The 23,229-nt window shown below is 37.7% G+C and overlaps 1 protein-coding gene across 5 annotated transcripts in view; it reads right to left on the bottom strand.

The window, feature by feature from the left end:
- The window catches only part of LOC132391653 (la-related protein 1B-like), a 63,742-nt gene continuing 40,513 nt past the window's right edge, over positions 1-23,229 (bottom strand). For 4 of the 5 annotated variants that reach the window (XM_059965115.1, XM_059965116.1, XM_059965117.1 and 1 more), the window contains exons 12-20: positions 22,733-23,089; positions 17,399-17,522; positions 14,454-14,662; positions 12,909-13,015; positions 12,003-12,163; positions 9,287-9,431; positions 5,167-5,276; positions 4,819-4,946; positions 2-2,694 (exon numbers count right to left, since the gene is read on the bottom strand). In XM_059965115.1, coding sequence (XP_059821098.1) covers positions 2,452-2,694; positions 4,819-4,946; positions 5,167-5,276; positions 9,287-9,431; positions 12,003-12,163; positions 12,909-13,015; positions 14,454-14,662; positions 17,399-17,522; positions 22,733-23,089 — 1,584 coding nt within the window. In that variant the 3' untranslated portion in view covers positions 2-2,451. Of the gene's footprint in view, positions 2,695-4,818; positions 4,947-5,166; positions 5,277-9,286; positions 9,432-12,002; positions 12,164-12,908; positions 13,016-14,453; positions 14,663-17,398; positions 17,523-22,732; positions 23,090-23,229 lie in introns of all 5 variants that reach the window. The other variant, XM_059965119.1, reaches the window with a different exon arrangement.

Genomic DNA, 23,229 nt, shown 5'->3' with positions numbered 1-23,229 from the left:
CAATTAAAAAAATTGTGCACTAGATTTGGGCATTTAGATATGGTTTTACATTGTAAATTTTATAAATTCTTAAAACAATAAAATGAAATACACAAAAATAGCAGGTAATGATTTGTATATACATGTTCAAGTCATTTGTTATATGTACAAGTGATGCTCTAATATATGTAAAATGTAGCAAGTTGTTAGGTTAATAGCTTAATGTACTACATACTTATTTGATATATTTGTTCTCGGTGAGCTAAATCAAAACTATTAAAAGATCCAGAATATTTTTGCCATACTGCATGCATTTTCACTTCAAGTCTTCACACATAAATGTAGAATGACACAATTAATGTGATGTCAGGAAATTAAAAAAATACACACATCAATTAAACCTGATAGTTGTCGAAACCTGTAGACTTATGAAAGATGGCCAAAGTGTTGAGATTTCTGTGTATACATACCATTCATAGTACTGCTGTTCATTTACCTGACTGCAACAGTGACTAGGAAAACTCAACATGCTGATTTTGTTGGTACATCAGTGAAACATAAATAATTCCTCATCAGAAAGCAAAAATCAGAAACCAAGGCACAGTTACATTTTCCACCCACCGGCGCCTGGTTCGAGGAGCTTTGGCACACACAAAAAATCACTTGCTGTAGCTTTTAATTCAAAAGGGAAGATTTTAAAAAGGGGCAGGGATGTTAAAACAATGTGAAAGCAATACATTCAAATAAAGAAAAGTGGTATATGCATTTTACATTTTTAAAACTTAGCCATGTTTTCACTGGCAAAACTTAGGCATTGCCAAGCTTCCTCATTGAAACAAATCTCCAAAGAATCACAGTGCAACCAGTTATATTTTCTGATTCATTTTGTTTGTTTTTATATGCATTTTTATAAAAGTTGGGAAGATTGCCACAATTACACACGCTAATGCTAGATGTGCACACTTATTTCATTAGATGAAAAAATTAGGTAAATATTCTAAACTGATTACTTTGAATGGTATATACAATCTTTCACCTAAGTATTTTACAATTACTCCATTCAGCTGGGTTTAAGCCTAGATTATACATTAAGGTATGTGTGTGATATTTCAGTAAATTAAAACATGTACAGCTGTAGCATATTTATAAATGGTAATTATGTGGATTCCACACTGCTACTGTTCATTCTAGCCCTCTGATTACCAGCAGTAAATCAAAGTACTGCTCAGATTTTCCTATATTCAAGTTTGAACAGATAGGAAGACCAATAGATTGGTTTCACTGGATGCATTAGGATACTATTCCTAATAGCATACATTTAAAATACATGTCAAATTTTGAAGATTTTCCAGTAATTTTCACAGATGTGAATACCTTTCAAAATAAACCAGCAGCCCACAACCATCTTGCTAAGTATAATTTAAAATAATGTCACTGTCTTAATAATTCTTAAGAGCAAAATTAAACAAAATCACTTCAGTAAATGAGCACTTTTTTTTGTAAATTTTCCACAAAAATTTGAACATTTTACAACAATAGAACAGGATTAGAAAATTACAAATCAATTGTAGTGCTTCACTGAAAGCACACTATAAGCATAAAGTGATGAAACAAAACCACACCACCTCTCCCAAGCCACATAGTACCTCCTGAAATGAGAATCTGCAATTTTATCTTGACCTGTCTATCAAGATGCAGTAGGTATTTTAAGCAGTGCAAGGTATTAGTGATTCAAAGACCATTTTAAAAAAGCCGCATATTCCTTAGTTCTGCTTTCATTCAAGCCCAAACAATTCCGTCTATATGAATCATTTGTAACAATCTCCGCTAAATTGTCAGTAACTATGTAACCATCTGTTTCAAAACTAGAACACACTGCATCCAGGATGATGCACAACCATTTTCAACACTGTTAATTAAGTTATTAAATTATGTTGCAGCCCTGGTCATATCATCTTGGATGCAAGCTTAATTTCCAGATTTTTTTTTCTATCTACCTAAGTTCAACTGTATACATCCCAGCAATAAATTTGTACTTTGATATAGGCATATATAATTAATAATAATTATAGGAGGAACTGGCTGCAAAAGCACTATGGTAATGGACTAAAAAATAAAATTTTCTTCTTTAAGAAGTATGAGAAATCCTCATTGAAATCTAAGGCATCCCAAAATTCAAATGTGTAATTTTTGCATATTTGCAGGAATGCGTTTCTGTAAACAGTAGCTCAAGGTCATCTTGGAAATCAAAATGAGGGGAGTAACAAATTTTAAGAATTCCAAGCTCCCCTCCCAACAGCTTGCTGAAAGCTCAAAAGAAACAGACTTAGTAGGTTTCCCCACCCCCCAAAACTGAAAGTAAAATTAATATTTTCAAGTTTTTTTTCATTGAGGCAGTCTGAAAAAAACTGAACAAGGTCCTTGAGCTTAAAATACTGATGTGATTTGTAGAAGCAGGGAGATGTGACACATCTATTTCTCAGGTGTTTCAAGATTAGTGGTAGTCATGGCAGCAGTACTCTGGCTCCTATTCTCAGATTTCCCAGAAGATGTATCCCACTTGGAAGGGTTTGTTGAGACCTGAGGCTGACTGGTGAGTAAGGGCTTAGCAGCATTTACTGATTTACTTGAAGAGTTTGATAGATGTCTTCTGCGACCACTCTCATCATTTCCAGAAGAACGTCGCTTTCGACCAACCTCATCACCAAATGGAGGCTAAGAAATAAATAGCAATGTCATTAACAAGTTGGAAGTAGAATTAATTATGCCCTGAAAAGCAGAAAATTAAAAAGCACATTTCAGCTGAATACAGCAAGCAGTCAACCCATTTAAATAGATCAGACTGTACTAAAGTGCTGGAGTCACAGAGAATCTTAGGGGAAAATTGTGGATAAATATCAACCAGACTCTGATAAGATAGTAAGTGCTAATTAACCTACTGGAGAAAAGTAAGACCAAGCAATATGATTGAAATAATTCGGAATTAGGACTCAAACATTATTCTGCCTACTAAACAAGGATATCAAGTTTACACAGATTTGGTTTGGGCGGGGGGGGGGGGGGGGAGGAAGGAGAGAGAAGAGAAGAGATGAAACATTCTTTTCAACATTTTAAGCAAGATTAGTGTATTATTTTTGTTTTGTACAATTTTAGAGTGGGGAAAAAAAAGGAAACGAGCACCATGCAATAGTTTGGGCACTCCAAGAGATTTGAGCTCTCAGATAACTTTTACCAAGGTTTCAGACCTTAAGTAGCTTGTTAAGGTTATGGCTTGTTCACAATCATCATTAGGAAACAAAGGTGATGCAAATTTCAAAGCTTTATAAATACCCTGACTCCTCAAACCTTGTCCCAACAATCAGCAGCCATGGGCTCCTCTAAGCAGCTGCCTAGCACTCTGAAAGAAATGATGCTCACAAAGCAGGAGAAGGCTATAAGAAGATAGCAAAGCATTTTCAGGCAGCTGTTTTTTTAGTTCATAATGTAATTAAGAAATTAACAGGAACAGTGGAGGTCAAGTTCAGGTCTGGAAGACCAAGTAAACTTTCCCAGAGAACTGCTTGTTGGATTGCTAGAAAGGCAAATCAAAACCCCCCTTTTGACTGCAAAAGGCCTTCAGGAAGATTTAGCAGACTCTGGAGTGGTGGTGCACTGTTCTACTGTGCAGCAACACCTGCACAAATATGACTTCATGGAAGAGTCATCAGAAGAAAACCTTTCCTGCATCCTCACCACAAAATTCAGTGTCAGAAGTTTGCAAAAGAACATCTAAACAAGCCTGATGCATTTTAGAAACAAGTCCTGTGGACTGATGAAGTTAAAATAGAATTTTTGGCCTCAATGAGCAAGGCTACATTTGGGAAAAAAGGGTGCAGAATTTCAAGAAAAGAACACCTCTCCAACTGTTAAGCACAGGGGTGGATCAATCATGCTTTGGGCTTGTGTTGCAGCCAGTGGCATGGGGAACATTTCACTGGTAGAGGGAAGAATGAATTCAATTAAATACCAGCAAATTCTGGAAGCAAACATCACACCGTCTGTGAAAAAGCCGAAGATGAAAAGAGGATAATGATCAACAACAGGATAATGATCCTAAACACACCTCAGAATCCACAATGGACTACCTCAAGAGGAGCAAGCTGAAGGTTTTGCCATGGTCCTCACAGTCCCCTGAGCTAAACATCATTGAAAATCTGTAGTTAGACCTCAAAAGAGCAGTGCATACAAGATGGCCCAAGAATCTCACAGAACAAGAAGCCTTTTGCAAGGAAGAATGGGCGACAATTCCCCAAACAGGAATTGAAAGACTCTTAGCTGGCTGCAGAAAGCATTTACAAGCTGTGATATTGCCAAAGGGGGTGTTACTAAGTACTGACCATGCAGGGTGCCCAAGCTTTTGCTTCGGGCCCTTTTCCGTTATTTTGAAACTGTAAAAGATGGAAATAAAGAAGTAATCTTCCTTAAAATATTAAAGAAATGTGTCATCTTTAACTTCATGCCTTTTGGAAATCAGGTAATCTTTTTCTCACTTAGCTATTCACAGTAACAGAAATTTTGACCAGCGTGCCCAAACTTTTGCATGCCACTGTATCTGCATGCAAGACTGCCGTATCTTTGCCATTAATCCGCTAGTAGGCCTTGGGTAAGGAGGGGCCCAAGATATCAAAATAGGTACCGAGTGTACACTATGGGTGTACTCTAGCAGCCCATGGAATCAATGTGGAATTGAGGGGGACAGATTAATTTACAATAAAAAGTGGGCATTTTTAAAATTATTCAACAGCTGCCAAATTCCTTTCTCTAACAACCATGTAACAAAGAAAATATCATAAAACTCACATCAACTCTGAAGTCCTCAAGCCGCTTGAAATTGCTAAGGTACTCTTGAAGTTTGTGGTCAATTGGTAAATGCTTAGTTTGTGTGTACTTGAGAAAAGCCCAGAATTTTTCCAAACCATAAAGCTGACCTAAATCAAAGACACCCAAAAGTCAGAATATTAATACCTAAGATATTATTTATTAGAATGCACCTTTTAAAAGAAATACTAATAGCTGAAGTTATAGACTTCACATTTTTATTTCCATAACAATATGAAATAGTTTCTAAACACAATATTTCCATTGTGTATATCTATAAATCCTCTAAATTCGTTATTTATAAGCTTATTTCTTTAGAACATGGGTTACCTGCTTCATAGTCTTTTATTGTTTCCTCCTGGAAGTCTTTGAATATGTCATACCGGAATCTTTTCTCTAGACCATAGCTGTAGAATCTAAAAAGACATTCTAACCCATACCTGGAAAAAGAACATCACTGTAGATAAACAGGTTGAACATTTCAAGTGTTTGCAAGTTACAATTTAAACAGCATGGACAATGAAAGGTGTTGCATTATTTTGGACAGAACTCTTTGAAAAGATCAAACTCCAGAAACAAAACAAACCTTGCAACTGCATATTTTGACTCTATATGACAGAGTGGCAACTCACTGAATAAAAACTGCATGGGTAAAGGAAAAGCAACCAAACAAAATAAATTGCCAGTGCAACAGAAATCTCTTGATACCTCTGATGCCTCGAGTATTTAGGTTTGAACAATGCACTGGATTTAGGTTTCCCAGCTAGTAACTTTGACATACCACTTGCACTAAAGCTGTAAATTTCTTCAACTTCATTCGCCTAGTCCAGTGAAATTTCATAATTTCTCTACACAACTACTTGAATTTTTCACACAATCATTACTTGGTCTTATGAAAGTTATATCCCCAAGAACTGAAGGAGAAACTGTTATAAATTCACAAAGACCTCCTCTACATCCAGCTGAGTATGAACCTGTTTTATTATCTATCAAGACAAATAGACTTCCATACATATTTTTCCATGACTGCTAACCATTTTCCAAGTGATGAATTGCAGACAGAAGGAAACAGACAATGCATACAAGTTAAAAAGTTATATGGCTAAATAGAAACATATAAACATAGGAGCAAAAGTGGGCTTTTTGAGCCTGCTTCACCATTCAATACTACGTGCTGACCATCCACAATCAGTACCCTGTACCTGATTCAAAGAGGCCAGCTCTCATTCTTCTAAACTAAATGTCTCAATTTCTCTACAATGTCAATCCTGCCATTCTAGGAATCAGCCTGGTGAAGCTTCTCCATAGCAAAAACATCCTTATCTAAATAAGAAATCACAACTGCATACAATGCTCAAGGCATGGACACCAAGGCCCTATACAAATGTTCCTGTACTGATCATCTCCTGCTATGAAGACCATTACACCATTTGCCTCTCATTCACCTGCTGCATCTACATACTTACTCTCACTGATTGAGGAACAAAGGACTTCTTTCACCCCAATTCCTAATTTACTGCCCAAATAATAATTGGCTTTCATTTTTGCCACCAAAATGGATGACCTTACATTTAACCAGAATACATTATTATTGACTCTGCATTTGCCCACTCAGTAAACCTTTCCAAATCACACAACTCTTCTCACAGCTCACACTCATAAGCAGCCTTATGTTATTGTAAATTTGGTAGTAGAGTGGATTCCAGTTAATTAAGACACACTGGGATCAGTACATTTTGGCCCATTTTAGTGGCTGACACAATTATCTGAAGTTTTATGGAAAGAGTTACAAAGTTATAAAAAGACAAACTAAATAACAAATCATGTATTTAACTAAATAAAAAAACATGTATTTAAATGAAATGTAGAACAAATTAGAACACTGTTAAACTACTACAGTACTATAAAACTGTGTATTAGTTTCCTGCAGTTATATATAGAGGAATTAGGCTGGCATGTTCTTTTGATTGATTCTTCCAAATCTTCATTGTTATTATAACATTCATTGTTGACAACTTCAATTTAAAAAAATGGTTCCCAACTTGAAGTAATGAAATAGTATCATTTTCACTCCAGCCATTTCTGGCTTCTGAATGCAAAACAATCCTCAATTGTCTTACCGTTTATTTCTCACAGAATTGTATCGGTGACAAAAACACTGCATTTTGAACATAAACACACAACTAATGCTACTTAAAAACTGCTCTAAGCATGGTGTAGTGTCTAACAACCACGCAAGTGAATGTGTCAGACGCTAGTTAGAAACTGTTCATTCACAGTCTCCTGCCCCAATTAAGCGGCATGGTGATGCAAATAAACAAAGGGAATATTGATTGGCTTTTATTCTTTGTTCATCCCAAATAAGCAGCTGCCCCGATTAACCGATGGCCCAATTAACTGGAATGCACTGTATTTAATTTGTATGTCTCTATGCACACACACACACACACAAACATATTTAAATATATTCTAAATAGCTATGTCCAAGATATTTTACCCTGCAGCATGCCTCTGGTCACAACCTGCCACTCAAGAGCCCTGTTTATTCCCCTGTTTTTCTCATCTGGCAACCAGCTTTCCATCTATTATTTTCATGTGCTTTACCTTTGCTCCCCAATATTGTATGAGACCTTGTCAACAATGTTCTGAAACTCCAATACACAATATCCAATTTTACCTACATATCCCAAAGCTTCCAATAAATTTGTCAGGATCTGACTAATCAATCTGGTCATGGCCGCAAACACTGATACACAATTAGTAGTAGACTCTATAATTCCCCACTATCAATGTCTGGATTTCCCTACTTTCTGCTCACCTCATACCACTCCCTCCAAATTATGAGGTTATAGTAGTTACACTACAATCCACAAGGACCAATCCAGTCCAATGAACACTGGAAAGTGACCTTCAATGCATCAACGATGTATACTGCTATTTTTATTAGTACTCTTCCTCTATGGACTTATTAGTCTTCAATCCTATCAATTTCCTTAACTCTTAATTCCCCACTCACCCTGAATTTCTTCAGTCCCTCCACTTCACTAAATCTTACGTTTCCCAATTCTTATTGGGAGGCTATTTGTATCCTCTTTTGTAACGTATTCAATTTGTCTGCCACTTCCATGCTCCCTATCATAAAACAAGAGGTCAAGTCTTCATTAATTTTCTTTTTCTTCACACATCTATGAAGTTTTATAGTCAGGCTTTATACTCATACTTAAGCCCCATGATTCCCTTTTATAAGTAATGGGGAATCACGAGAATAAATAGGGCCTTTGTGGTTGGCTGCCAGAGACTAGTGATGTTCCTCAGGGGTTGGAGTTCAGATTGTTTATTTTCAAGTCACATGTCAATGATTTGGACGATGGAATAGATGACTTTGTGGCCAAGTTTATGGATTATATGAAAATGGGTGAAGGGGCAGGTAGTGTTGAGAAGCAAAGAGTCTGCAAAAGAGCCCTGCAGGGCAGATTGGGAGGATTGGGCAATGAAGTGGCAGATGCTATACAATGTAGTGAAGGCTATGGTCATGCACTTTGGCAGAAGAAATAGAAATATAGACTATTTTCTAACCAAATGGAGAAAAAAAAATGTGCAAAGGGAATCTTCCTGCAGAATTCTAGCAGGTTGTGTCAGGTAAGGATGGAAAATGCAATGCTTGCATTCATTTTGAGAGGACTAGAATATAAAATCAAAGATATAATGCTAGTCAGACTGCACTTGAGAGTATTGGGAGCAGTTTTGGGCACCTATCTAAGAAAAGATGTGCTGGCATTGGAGAGGATCCAGAGGAGGTTAACAAGACTTACTCTGGAAGTGAAAGGGTTAACATATGAGGAGCATTTGATGGCTGAGGGCCTTTAGTGGGGGTGGGGGGAAAAGAAGGGAGATCTCATTGATAGGCCTGGACAGAATGGATGTGGAGGGGATGTTTCCTATAGTAGGGAAGTCTAGGCTAGAGGGCACTGCCTCAGAATAGAGGGATGTCCATTTAGAATGGAGATGAGGACGAATTTCTTTAGCCAGAGGGTGAATTTGCAGAATTCACGACCACAGATGAATAGATGCCAAGTAAATTGGGTATATTTAAAGAGGAGTTTCTTTATTTGTCAGGACATCAAAGATTCTGGGGAAAAAGAATGAAGTTGAGAGGGATAATAAATCTATCAAGATGGAATGGCAGAGCAGACTCCATGGGTTAAATAGCCTAATTCTGCTACTTTGGTCTTTAATAAACTCTAAACTTTCAGTGCAATTTATCTCCTCCTCGGATCTGATCTTGGTGTTAAGACTCTGCTGTAAACTAAACCAGTGAATCAGTCCATTAAATGTGCCCTATAACTCCAAATTGTTGTGATGGAAGGATTAAAATCTCCATTTTGATTTGAATCAGGAAGAATTGCTGCTCCTTACTGCAGACTGAATTTGCGACAATTAATTATTATACCTGTAATTGTCTTTTGCATCCTCAAGAGACAACTGCTTAAATTCTTCATACATTTTCCTGTTGAAGTGATCTCTGAGGAAAAAGGACCAGAAACGGAACAGTGTGTTCATTTCCTGGGACTGCCCAATTCCCAATCGCTTCCTCTCTGAAAAACAAGATGCAATGAAACTTGTATCATTTAAGAAATATTCTGAAAAAACCTAGAAAAATGCTGACATTCTTGACTCAAGTTCAACTGTAACCTCAAATGCAGAGCCACATTCTTTTTCTTACATTTGACTGAAATATGAAGTAGCTAATAGAATACTTATTTTGCCATTTTCAGACATTTTATCTTACATTGCTTGGATTCAGAAGAATTTTCGGGATCTAGAGAACTAAGCCCAAGGTTCGAAGTAAATTCATTATCAAAGTACATATATGTCACCAGATACCACTCTGGGATTCATTTTCCTGCGGGCATTCACAGTAAATACAAACAACAGAATCAATGAAAAATTGCACACAAAGACAAACAACCAACGTGCAAAAGAAAACAAACTGTGCTAATAATGGTACTGTAGAACAGGTGACTGAGAAGGAGTGTCAGGGAGGGGGAGCAGGCATACACTGTTGAGATACCAGGGCAAAGTCATTTGATTCCAAACAATTGGTTTACTGGTTATTACAGGTCTCTCTAGTGCTTCCCACACTCTCTCCCTCCCATTCATAGTCCACAACAGAGACCCACATCAGAATCAGGTTTATCATCACTCACATACATCATGATTTTCCTTTCTGGCAGCATAGTACAGTGCAATACATACAAATACTACAGTACTGTGCAGAAAGTCTTATAGACAACTAGATACACACACACACACACACACACACACACACCCCACCCCAAGACTTCTGCACAGTACTGAATGAAAAAGAAGAGAGATATAAATAATAGACTGACAGTGAGAACACAAGTTAATGAGTCCTTGAAAGTAAGTCCATAGGTTATGGAATCAGTTCAGTATTCTGGTTCAAGAGCCTGATGGCTGTTCCTGAACCTGCTGGTATAAGTCCAAGGTTCCTGTACTTCCTTCCTGATGGCAGCAGTGAAAAGAGCATGGCCTGGATGGTGGAGAGGGTGGTGACATTGATGATAGATGCTGCTTTCCTGCAAAAGCGCTCTATGTAGATGTGCTCAATGGTAGGGAGGGCTTTACCCGGGATGGACAGGGCAGTATGCACACCTTTTTCCAAGGATGGCGTGGCCAACACCAGAGGACATGCTTTTAACTTATATTGAGGAATATTTTGGGGAGATGTCAGAGGTACTTTTTTTAAAAAAAACCCACAAGTGCCTCGAATGTACTGTCAGGGGTGGTGTTAGAAGCTGATACATTAGAGACATTAATAGATGAAAGAAAAATGAAAGATTATAGGCTACATAGGAAGGACAGGTTATTTTGATCGTGGAGTAGGTATCAAGGTCGACACAATATTGAGGGCTGAACAGCCTGTACTGTTCTGTACTGCTACATTCTATGTTCTCTTCATGCGTTATACAGGTACCCATCAAGTGGACTGGATGGTGGCAAACTTTGATATTAATTGGATCTACCCTTATCCAGTCAAGAGTACTTCTTCACAATCTTGGCGTGTGCCTTGTAGGCGGTGAAAAGGACAGGATGGCAAAACTGATAGCCTGGGAATGTTTTCCCTGAGCGAAGGCAATTGATGAGGTTATAAAATCATGAAGAGCAAAGAAGTAGACAATCACAGAATTTTCCCAGGCTAGGGGAGTCTGAAACTAGGGTGCATAGGTTTAAGATGAGAAGGAGGCCCTAATGGATAAATTTTTCCATGTAGAGTGCTGAGTACATAGAGAGAACAGCTGGAGTAAGTGGTAGTGGTGGGTACAAGTATAATGTTTAAAATACAGTTAGATAAGTACATGATTTGGAAATATTTGACAATATGGATCTAACAGAGTCAAATGGGAGTTGCAAAGGTTGCAACCTTAGTTGACAAAGACAAGTTAGGCCTAAGAACCTCTTTTCACACTGTATAATTTTGCAAAAACTCAAATGATGGAGAACATGAGATGCAAGGGATGAAGAGGAGGATACTGAGAAGAATGGAGGAAGGCAGTGGGCATTTGTTTGACAAAATGAATACACGCTAGTGCATAAAACAGTTATTGAATAGTGATACACACCATGTGCAATGATTTCTTTAAACCATGACAGTAGAATTGTGAACTGTCAAAACTCAGTAACTTCACAATTCTGAATTATACAATCACATTAGTCTCTTAAAGTAATAAAAATATGGATCTGATCCTTCTTCATTTACTTTCCAGTGCGTGAAACACTGGAGTTCTAAATCAGCAAAGGACATACAGAACAACAAGACCCTAACTGACCCATTCTCAAAAAAAAAAAATCGGGGGGGGGGGGGGGGGGAAAGAGAGGGCGTTTAGAAAACAGGTTCGTGTCACCACTCAAAATTCCCGATAATACAAATCAAAATGACAATACATTTATATCTCTATTTTTCAGTTGTACAGCAGAAGTTCATTTCCTATTTAAGATTAATATCAAAGTTACCCAAAATTGGAAAAAAAACCCATATGCACTTGCATTAACATCAATGGCTCTATTTGCCAAATAACTTCCTTTCTTCCCAAGTAAGTCTCCAATATTCAACTATCATTTGAAAATAAAGGAAGCACGCTCACCATTTAAACATCTCCGACGATACTTATGGTAAACTTGTTGGGTGAAGCCATTCTCTCTCAAAAGCTCATGTGATGGATGCTGGAACTTAGGCAGTGAGTTGGGTGTGCAGCCATAACTTCCAACAAATGGTGTGCCTTCTGAAGGACTGGCATTTGAGCTACTAAACAAAAAAAAAGCCACAAAATTAGACATGCACTTTTGCCTTTAAAACTGGTGTCCCCCACGATTTCATATGGCTCGTTAATTAGTATTTTTCCACTTTCTGCTCCTTAAGACATGTTTTTTCCACTGCAATTCACTAGAAACTAGTCACAAATACAGTATAAGTAACCCAGAACATTTAAGTGGAAAGTAGATACAGAACAGAGCACAAAACTATTTGCCTCAATTAAAAAAATAAACATTATGGTACTACGGCATGCTTTGCCTGCCAGGGCCTAAAGCTCCATATTTTCCTGTGTCTGCAGCCAGTTCTTTCATATTTCCCTATATTAAGTGATAAAATTTCTGTTTTGTGCTAAACACTTGTTATATCAAAAATGTTTTAAAAATTACAATTACACTTATTGATTAAAGATAATTGAAAATTTCCAGGCAGATTAAAGAAAAAATACTGCCAAGTGAATTTTCTTTTGCAATGGATAGAATAATTACAAATTTTTATAATTACTTTTACAACATAGGACTAAATTTTCCACACAAGCAGCAGTAAATTTTTGTATTTGTCACTAAATAACAACTATTGTTAAATAAAGTATTTCAATTACACAAAATTTGAAGAACAGTATCAATCTAGAATACTGCCATTAACAAATGCTTCAGACTTTCATTGCTTTACAATCCTATTTTGCACCTATCACTTTTAAATGAAGATATTTATTAAACCTATCAACAAAAGCATTTACCTAACAGATGATGTCCGTGGTCTGTGTTCTTTAGAATCCATAACCCAACCAATATGGCATTCAAGTGGAGGATTTGAACTATGTCGTGTCTTTCGTTTCCTTGGTGTCTGTAACAACAATCAGCTTTAAGATAAATACTACCAATATCTTAGTTCCTGCCTCAGTAAATTGTAGTTAACCCTCAGTGTACACATTCGTATCATGTATTTGGGCCGAATCACTGTGATGTCATTAAGGGCTTGAGGTAGAGAGATTATGAGGTTAAATAGGCATGTAATGCAAGATTACTATTGCGCCAAATGGATACAATGGTAAAGCAATAAAATACATCCGACAGTAAACATGTTTCAGTATAAAAGCATTTACTACTCTGATGTCCAGGATATGCCTTCTTATCATTGCTACCATTACGGAGGTGGTACAGAAGCCTGAAGATACACATTCACCATTTTAGGATCAGCTTCCTCCCTTCTACCATGAGATTTCTTAACAGTACATGAACCCATGAACATTACCTCACTACTTGGTTTTACCATTTCTATTTTAACTTAAATGACTTAGATGATGAAATGGAAGAGTAGGTTAGTATGTTTGCAGAGGACATGAAGGTTGGCTGTATTGTGGATAGTGTAGAAGGTTGTCGCAGATTAGACATTGACAGGTTTGGCAGATGGACTTCAATCTGGAAAAGTGTGAAGTGATGCACTTTGACAGGTTGATTTTGAAAGCAGAGAATAGCATTAATGGCAGGATTCTTGGCAGTGTAGAGGAATAGAGAGATCCATATATCCCTTAAAGTTGCCCCTCAAGTTGAAGGGTGGATAAGTTGGCATATGTGTTGCCCTTCAATAAGCAGGCATCTGAGTTCCAGAAGCATGAGGTAATGTTGCAGGCCTATAAAACTCCGGCAGGAACATACTTGGAGTAAGTTAAAAGGTCGGCACAACATTGTGGGCCGAAGGCCTGTACTGTACTACTCTATCTTCTAGTAACTGCTGCAAAGCAACTAATTTCATAACATTGACACTGACAAATGCCAGTGATGATAAAACTGCCTCAAAATGACCATGTTACCCTTTTTCTGTGAGAGTGAAAAACTAATTCACAAATGATTTTTTAAAAATATTTGAAATTATTTTGCAAATACTTATCAAAAAGGACAAAAATGGAAAAACGTGGATGGTAAAAGACAGAGAAAATCTGAAGCAAGCAGAATGAAAAAGAATTCCCCTCAAAATGAGGTATTACATAACTCTAGTCGAGACCCAGGACTCCACAACTCTCAGCAATAGTAGAAAGAAATATTAAGAAATCTTTTCCGCTGGATAATAATTCTACATATTTAAATAAAAATCAGGTACTTGGCATAATCCAAATAAAAACCAAAATCATAATTGGTATTCTTCTATTAATTTAATTGAGTAACCAATTGATTAAGATAACCTCACCATACCATGCAAATATAAATAGAATACAGGGTAAAAAATGTAATACATGATTTTAAATAACTTATCCTTTCACACAAGATTAAAAAAAAAATTATACCTCAATATCCAATGGCCGTCCTTCTTTCACAACAGGATAGAAACGTGGAGTTTTATTAGGATCTTGTAGCCTAGGTGTACGCGGTGTCCTTGGCGTCCTGGCAGAACATACTGGTGACTCTGGTACAGTAGTAGGCAGAGAGCGGGCGAGATTTGAAGCTGGTGGCTCTGGAACACCAAACAGCTTGTTGGCTAATTCTTCAGCATAATCTAAGACATGTCAAGATTTGGGTCTGTTAAATATCTTTGTTTTAATGCATAGTCAAACTCTTATATTAAGCCTAAAGTGAACTAGCCTTCAATGGCAAACTGCATTAATAAAAAGGGTAAATACCCTCGAATTCACAGCAAGGATGCAATCAAGACAAAAAAAAGTACAAGAAGAAAATTTGGCCAGAATCATGGATTCATAAATTGACTCAGAGTAGGTAAACAGTTATGCTTATTTTATTAAAATTGCTGATAATTTAAGAAAATATGATTTAGTAAATGAAGAGACTTAGATACAATGTGGAAAGACTGGAGAAAATAGAAAATGTATTTGTCTGAACAGAATATTAAGGGGAAATTTAAAAGACGTATTTAAGATACTGCTTTTGATAACAATCAGCAAAGATCTTTTATACTGTAAGATCATTAATCGCAGAAAGTTGATTTCAGATTAACTAGCAAAATACCCAGCTGAGCGAAGTTATTTTATGCAACAAGCTGTACAACACTGTCAGAAATGATAGCAGTTTCCTCAGTAATTTACCGTAAGAAATCTGGGAACCAGCAGGAGAGGAACTATTTAACATTATATTCAAAAGATTCAACATAGACATAAAGAGTAAATAACCAAAATTATTCCAGCAAGTCATGCAGATGGAAAATCTCAAATTAAAAGAGAATTTGTTTCTTTCACTCATATTTAAGAAAACTTAATGTGCAAGATCATTCAAATTTTTAAAACTTTCATAATAATGAACACTATTAAATATTTAAGTTGTATCTGGATAACTGTGTATGAAGTGTCATAGAATCAAATCATAGCACGCGACGAGAGGCCATTCTATTAAAAAGCAAATCAATTATTTACCTCTGTTCCTCCTTATAACCCCTGCAGTACTGAGCTTTAGCTTGCGAAGCTTGTATACTTGCAGCACAAATATTAAATAACAGGAATAAAAGCAGGATAGACAGCAACTACTCTGTCATGCACCAAGGCTGCAAAAATGATGCAAATCTGGATGTGCTAATTTAAAGATGCATAAAAATAAATGCAATTCATGCTCAATTCAAACAGCATATTCCTTATTATGAAGTTTTAAGAGGGCATGGAATCCATTTTGATTATTTCCTGGCATTGCTCTCACCAACTGAAATCTTCCCTCAACACTAATAGATCTGTTATGTCAGTGGGATGGCGTGTACTGAGGGATGAGTAATCTGAGCCACAAAATGATTTAAGAAATGTGACCTAAGTGACTTTGATCATGGCCAAATGTTGTTCCCAAATGGGGTAGCTAGATTTTACTGAGAAAGATGCAAAAAATATAAAAACATCCAGTGAACTGCAGTTCTGTAGGTAAAACCATTTTGTTAATGAGAGGTCAGAGGAGAATGGCCAGGCCGGTTCAAGCTGACGGGAAGGTGACAATAACTCAAGTAACCACACGATACAACTGTTGTGTGCAGAATCAAGTGGGAGGACTATAGCAGCAGAAGACCACAAACATGCACTCAGCAATCACTTTGTTTAGGTACAGGAGGTACCTAAACAATCTTAGATTTATGAAAAGTAATCTGTTACCACATGGAGTTCATGGAATGTCATAAACTTGTTAGTGTAAACTTAGTCATGTACTCAACTGTCATTGAGCTGTTTTTTTCTTGAAGTTGGAAAACTAATCTCTGTTTTATACTGGGCCTGAACACCTCCCTTTGCAACTGGATCCTAGACTTCTTGACTGGGAGACCTCAGTCAGTCTAGATCAGGAGCAGCATCTCCAACATCATCACACTGAGCACGGGGGCCCCCCTCCACTGCTGTTCACTCTGCTGACCCACGACTGTGCTGCAACACACAGCTCGAACCACATCATCAAGTTGGCCAATGATACGATCGTGCTGGGTCTCATCAGCAAGAACGAAGAATCAGAATACAGAGAGGAGTTGCAGTGGCTGACGGACTGGTGCAGAGCCAACAACCTGACTCTAAATGTGAACAAAACAAAAGAGATGGTTGTTGACTTCAGGAGGGCATGGAGCGACCACTCCCCGCTGAACATCGACGACTCCTCGGTAGAGATTGTTAAGAGCACCAAATTTCTTGGTGTTCACCTGGCAGAGAATCTCACCTGGTTCCCTCAACACCAGCTCCATAGCAAAGAAAGCCCAGCAGTGTCTCTACTTTCTGCAAAGCCTGAGGAAAGTCCATCTCCCAACCCCCATCCTCATCACATTCTACAGAGGTTGTATTGAGAGCATCCTGAGCAGCTGCTGATTTGGAAATTGCACCATCTCGGATCGCAAGACCCTGCAGCGGATAGTGAGGTCAGCTGAGATTATTGGGGTCTCTCTTCCAGTAATTTTCCACCATTAGTCAAATGGTCATATTTAAAGAATCACAGCTAGTGGTTCAGATTAATGGTGGAACACTCTGTGACACAAGTCCTTTTACCTCGGCAGTAGGTCCCAACCTGGCGTCCACAGACCCCCTGGTTAACGGTAGAGGTCCATGACATAAGAAAGGTTGGGATCTCCTGCACGAAAGGAAGAATCTTCAGATTCATAATTTTCAAATTTGACGTTATACAGTGATTGAGAATACAGTGCTCTTGTCATTAGACAAGACTGTTGTTGTTGATTTGGTGTTTAACATTGACCCCAAAAACATTACGCCCGTAGACAAAGATATATGAATCAAATTATATTTTTGTTCTCTGCAGGTTATTCTGGTCTTACCTTGCTGGGCTTTTGGTGGTGCAGGAGGAACCTCCTGGTTTGCATCAATTGGTGGTTCAGGTGCCAAAGATTCAAAACGCTCTTTACTGATGACTTTCACCTTCTTAAAATTCTCAATTTCTTGCTATATTTTAGATAAGGAAAGAAAATTAGCTTTTGTTTGCTCTAAGAACTAGAGTGCTAACAGTCTAATTTCTTTGTAAGCTGTAGCTATATTTATGAGGACTTCTATAAGTGTAAATGCAGCAAACTGGGGAAACTTTAAATGAATGATGTGGTTCTGCAGATTTCAATATGATAAAATAGCTTGGGCAATCAATTTTATTACACTGTAATCAAACAACAAATGTGAAAGCATGATCTATTGTTTCTTAAAGATAAAGAATCATGATGATTTTCCAAAAAGTAATGAATAGGCAAATAATTATTTTAGCGTTCTCTAATTTTAAGCATTCCCTACTGCTAATTCATTTACTTAAGATCCATATTTTAAGATTAAATTAATTTATGCAGACAGATTTATTGTTAACTCACTGCTTATTTTTCAGAAAGTCATAGATTTATTTTAACTCAAAACTAAATCTCAACTTCAATTGATCCAAGTGCCTTTTAAGGATATTTTGAGTAAACAAAACTTAAAATGATTCAATTGTGCAGTTGTTACACTGGAGATAAATGCTATAGAACATTTTTGTACATATTAAAGTTCATTATAGAGTGCATGGACAAAGAGCATCACCTCAATCATTTGAAAGTCCCACAGATGATCACTGTGAAATACACATAGAAAAAGAACCAACACTTGTCCACAAAAGTTGGATGAAAACTTAATTATTTGATAATCCAAAATAGAACGTCAATATTTGAAAATAACATCTGTCTTGCGTCGATGTACCCTTTCTGTTGTAAAAATTGTTACATTAGCATATTGTGTGTACATTTACACCTGACATTATAAAGCTTCTCCTTTCCTATCAATGTAGTTTCCTAACCAACAACTCACTTAAGTTACTAAATTAATTTATATTTTCCATCTGTTTAATCAACCCAACTGATTTCCACCCCTCCTTCAGCAGTATGAAAAGTTAACAGGATGAGGTCGAAGTAGAGCAGACCTGTGTGCTGGACAGTGTGGAGATTAAGGAAGAAGTAGTGCTGGATCTTTTTAAAAACATTAAGATTGATAAATCCCCAGGGCCGGATATGATACACCCCAGGTTGTTGTGGGAATTGAGAGATCGCAGGAGCATTAGCCACCATCTTTGAATCCTCTTTGGCTGCAGGGGTAGTGCCGGAGGACTGGAGAACGGCAAATGTAGTTCCCTTGTTTAAAAAAGGTAATAGGGAGAAACCTGGGAACTATAGACCGGTGAGTCTTACGTCAGTGGTATGCAAACTACTGGAAAGGATTCTTAAGGATAGGGTCTACGAGCATTTGGAGAAGTACAGTCTACTCATGGATAGTCAACATGGCTTTGTGAAGGGAAGATCGTGCTTCACAAGCCTGATTTGAGTTTTTTGAAGAGGTAACTAAAGAAATTGATGAGGGTAGGGCAGTGGATGTGGTCTGCATGGACTATAGCAAAGCATTTGACAAGGTTCCAAATGAGAGACTCATCCAGAAAGTCATGAGGCATGGGATAAGTGGAACCTTGGCTGTTTGGATAAAAAAATTGGCTTAAAGGAAGAAAGCAGAGGGTAGTTGTGGAAGGAAAGTATTCTGCCTGGAGGTCGGTGACTAGTGGAGTGCCGCAGGGATCTGTCCTGCGACCCCTGCTATTTGTGATTTTTATAAATGACCTGGATGGATGGAAGGATGGGTGAGTAAGTTTGTGGATGACACAAAGATTGGAGGAGTTGTGGATGGAGCTGTAGGTGGTCGAAGGTTACAAGTGGATATAGACAGGCTGCAGAGTTGGGCAGGAAAATGGCAGCTGGAGTTCAATCCGGACAAGTGTGAGGTGATGCATTTTGGAAGGACAAACCAGAAGTCTGAGTACAGGATTAATGGTCAATTACTTAAGAGTGCGAATGAACAAAGGGACCTTGGGGTTCAAATCCATACATCCCTGAAGGTCGCTGCACAAGTTGATAGGGTAGTTAAGAAGGCCTATGGGTTGCTAGGTTTGTTTAACTTAGGGATTGAGTTCAAGAGTAGAGAGGTCATGTTGCAACTCTACAAATCTCTGGCGAGACCGAACTTCTATTGCATTCAATTCTGGTCACCTCATTATAGGAAGGATGTGGAAGCTATGGAGAGGGTGCAGAGGAGATTTACCAGGATGTTGCCTGGATTGGAGAACAAGTCATATGAAGCAAGGTTAGCAGAGCTGGGACTTTTTCTTTGGAGTGTAGAAGAATGAGAGGGGGCTTGATAGAGGTCTACAAGATTATGAGAGGCATAGACAGGGTGGATAGTCAGTACCTGATTCCCAGGGCACCAACAGCAACCACCAGAGGGCATATGTATAAAATAAAGGGAGGGAAGTTTAGGGGAGACATCAGGGTTAAGTTTGTTGTTGTTTATTTTTATTAACACAGAGGGCTATGAGTGCCTGGAATGACTTGCCAGGGATGGTGGTGGAGGCTAAAACATTAGGGGTATTTAAGAGCCTCTTGGACAGGCACATGGACGAAAGGAAAATGGAAGGTTATGGGGTAGTGTGGGTTTAGTACTTTTTTTAAAGGATTATATGGGTCGGCACAACATGGAGGGCTGAAGGGCCTGTACTGTGCTGTAGTGTTCTATGGTTTATGGTAACACGACAAAACCAGGATCTGTTTGAAACAGAAATTATGCAACATTCAAGAGAAAAACACTGAAGAAATGATAACACTCTTTATAAACAAGTTACTCCAAAAGTTAGGATATTACTGATACTGCCAAACGCTTAATTGTCCTTGATTTACTGCCCACAAACTGAGAAGTAACAAATCAGTGTGACTAGAGCCATTTATTCATGATACAAATCCACAAGGATTATGAAACATGGCCAATTTCCAGGTTGATTTTTCCATAATTTGACCCGATTTGTGAACTAATTTCTATTTACATCAGAGAACCGTAAGTTAATATTTTCTTATGTATTACCATGATTTTTCCATCCCAACTTTTCTTAAATGCCTTGAGGCATGAAATACTTCTCTTAAGAATTGTAAAACAATATTTGTGAACACTATGTGTTCACGATCTACTATTGTGATCAAAATGTCCAAGTTAACATGGATATGAAAAATATTGTTGCCACTCTTATTCTGGTATTAGCATTTAAAACAACATTTCTGATAATACCAAAACATGCAATAATGCTGGAGAGAGCATTGCAACCCGATTCAAGACAGAGGAGGTACAATTTGCATGTCAGGTTGTGGTTATGACATTCTGACAAAATGCACATTTAAGTTTTGTCAGTCAATCTTTAACATATCGAATGCATAATGATTTGCTCAATGTACCCTTTTTGCCCATGTCCCCTTTTCAAACAGATCAATAGCACATTTGACTTATGGTGAAGGTAGGACTAGGGATTGAAAAACAGCAAAAACTACCGCGAGATTCTGATTGGAAACGTTTGGTTTTAACTTAACAGCAACTGGAGCTAATACTGGTCAATTCTGGCCAATAAACTTTAGTAATGTGATCAAAATGCTCTAAATCTACGATTCTATGAAAAATACAAACCCTAGATACAATCTCCTATAGAAGTTAATTTTGACAGACTTCTTAAAATCAATCTCTCTCATAAACACAAATGAATATATTTAAATAGAATTATAATATTCTTTAATGAATAAACTCTTTTCCTACTTCTGGCCGGGTACAGGTATCGATTTTAACTTATGTTTCAATGACAAACTCTGCCATCTTCTCTAGTTTTATTTCAACGATTTTCAATGGAAAATCCAGGAAACTTAACAACAATCAGGAACCCATTGCGACCACCTGTCTTCCCTATATTTCCGGTTTCTAGAATGATCTCAATGATGGATCCTGAAGAAACACTGGATTAATACCATCCATAAATCCATAAGGCAGCTCAAATCACAGCCAAAGCCAGTTGAAGAGTCAGGACAACTGATGTTTACAAGATTCCCCGTGAATGTGGAGCAGAGTATATTCAGGATGGAACACTTGGTGGAAACTCACATCATGAAACACAGGAGGTGTAACCATTTGGGTTTTTTGGAGAAATCGGCAGTAGCAGAAGTTTGTATTTGCAATGGCCTAGGATAGACTTTGAAGGCACAAAACTAACGGCTTTTGGGACACCCTGGTGAAGGAAGCCATTGAAATAAAACTAGAGGAAAATAATTTTAACAAAGATGAGGGTCTCATTGGAAGTTGATTATAAACAAGGTGGGGCAGCAGAAACCTGATTGGATGAGGATGAACCAATCAGGAGGGACGCACGATGCAGGTATATATACCATTGGACTAGACGTGCCTAGGCATCGACCCTGATGAAGGTGGCAGAGCTGGTCACTGAAATGTTGGTTAAACAAATACCTGTACCCAGCTGGAAGCCTGAGAAGAGTTTATCCGTTATATATGCCAGGTAACCCATGATGCTTTAAAGGTAGATATACAATTTCTCTCCTCTTATCTCCTTTCCATCGTTGGCTCTATCAAGTAAATGGGAGTAGACTTCACCTGGATTGACAATTCAGTTGTGACAGGTGTGGGAACAGACTGGAGATATTCCAGAAAAAGGTGAAGTCACTGTAGATGCATAGCAGCTTATATCAGAAAAAGAACATACAAAGGAGCAAAGCATGTAGTGACGGTGTAGCACTAACAATCAATTACAAGTTCCAACATCTGGAGAGAGGAAAAAAAGAACTGGCCAAAGGGTTAAGCTCCCTGCTTCTATGAAAACAGACAGCAGTATCAATTAATGTTACCCAACAATGCACAATTTTGAAATGGAAAAATAGACTCACTGAACCTACCTTAGCAAATTATAAGTGCTTATTCTTTTTGGGAATCCAGAAAAATATCTATAATTAACACCCACCACAATAACTATCTCCAGTAACTACAAACTAATGCCTTATCTTTAGAGTTTTCCTTTCAAGAGAGCATATAAGCAACAAAATGCCCATTAAAAGGATGTGCACCTTGCTAATCTTAGTTTAAGGCAGATTTAAATGCATCGGTATAAAAAGAGAGGAACATAATATGTGCAAGCGTAGGTCAACATAAATTAAAAACCACTACATGGTAATGTTTTCATATCTGATATGACTTTGAAGCATATAGTTCTTTATGATCTTAGCATTATCTTGGGCCACTAATAAACTAATAAATACGAACAGTAACTAGTGGTGGCTCACCTTTATCATAGAATATTCTGGTCCATTTTCTTCCATCCACAGGTCTTGTTCATAGTAGTACAATCCATCATTGATAGCTTTTGCCAGTTCTGTTGTAATTTTAGCCCGCGAAACATGATTTCCTGTACGGTCACCACCTGGATGTTTACGCATATGAGGAGGAGTCTGAGTCACAATCAAGATCTTGTTCACATCATGATCATCGATTTCATAGTCCGAGTCATCATCTGACCAATCAGTAAAGGTATTCTTGCGACCCTCTATCTGTTCCATTTCTTCATCAAACATAAAGTCCAGTTCCTCCTGCTCTTCTTGCTCCTGCTTGTGAGTTTGCTGAAGTTTGGTTGACACACTTTCCTTCAAATCAGCAAATCAAACAATTAATTTCCTTTATAAGATGCACTGTTAATTTTGGAAAGCAAAACAGAGCTAGTTTAACATGGGGGGGGGGGGGAAGAAGTATGAATTGTTTGTATTTGGACACTGCTTCAATTAAT

The sequence above is a fragment of the Hypanus sabinus genome, chromosome 3, assembly GCF_030144855.1.
Source record: "Hypanus sabinus isolate sHypSab1 chromosome 3, sHypSab1.hap1, whole genome shotgun sequence".
In the NCBI taxonomy this organism is placed as follows: domain Eukaryota; kingdom Metazoa; phylum Chordata; class Chondrichthyes; order Myliobatiformes; family Dasyatidae; genus Hypanus; species Hypanus sabinus.
This window is presented reverse-complemented; position numbering and strand designations above follow the sequence as displayed.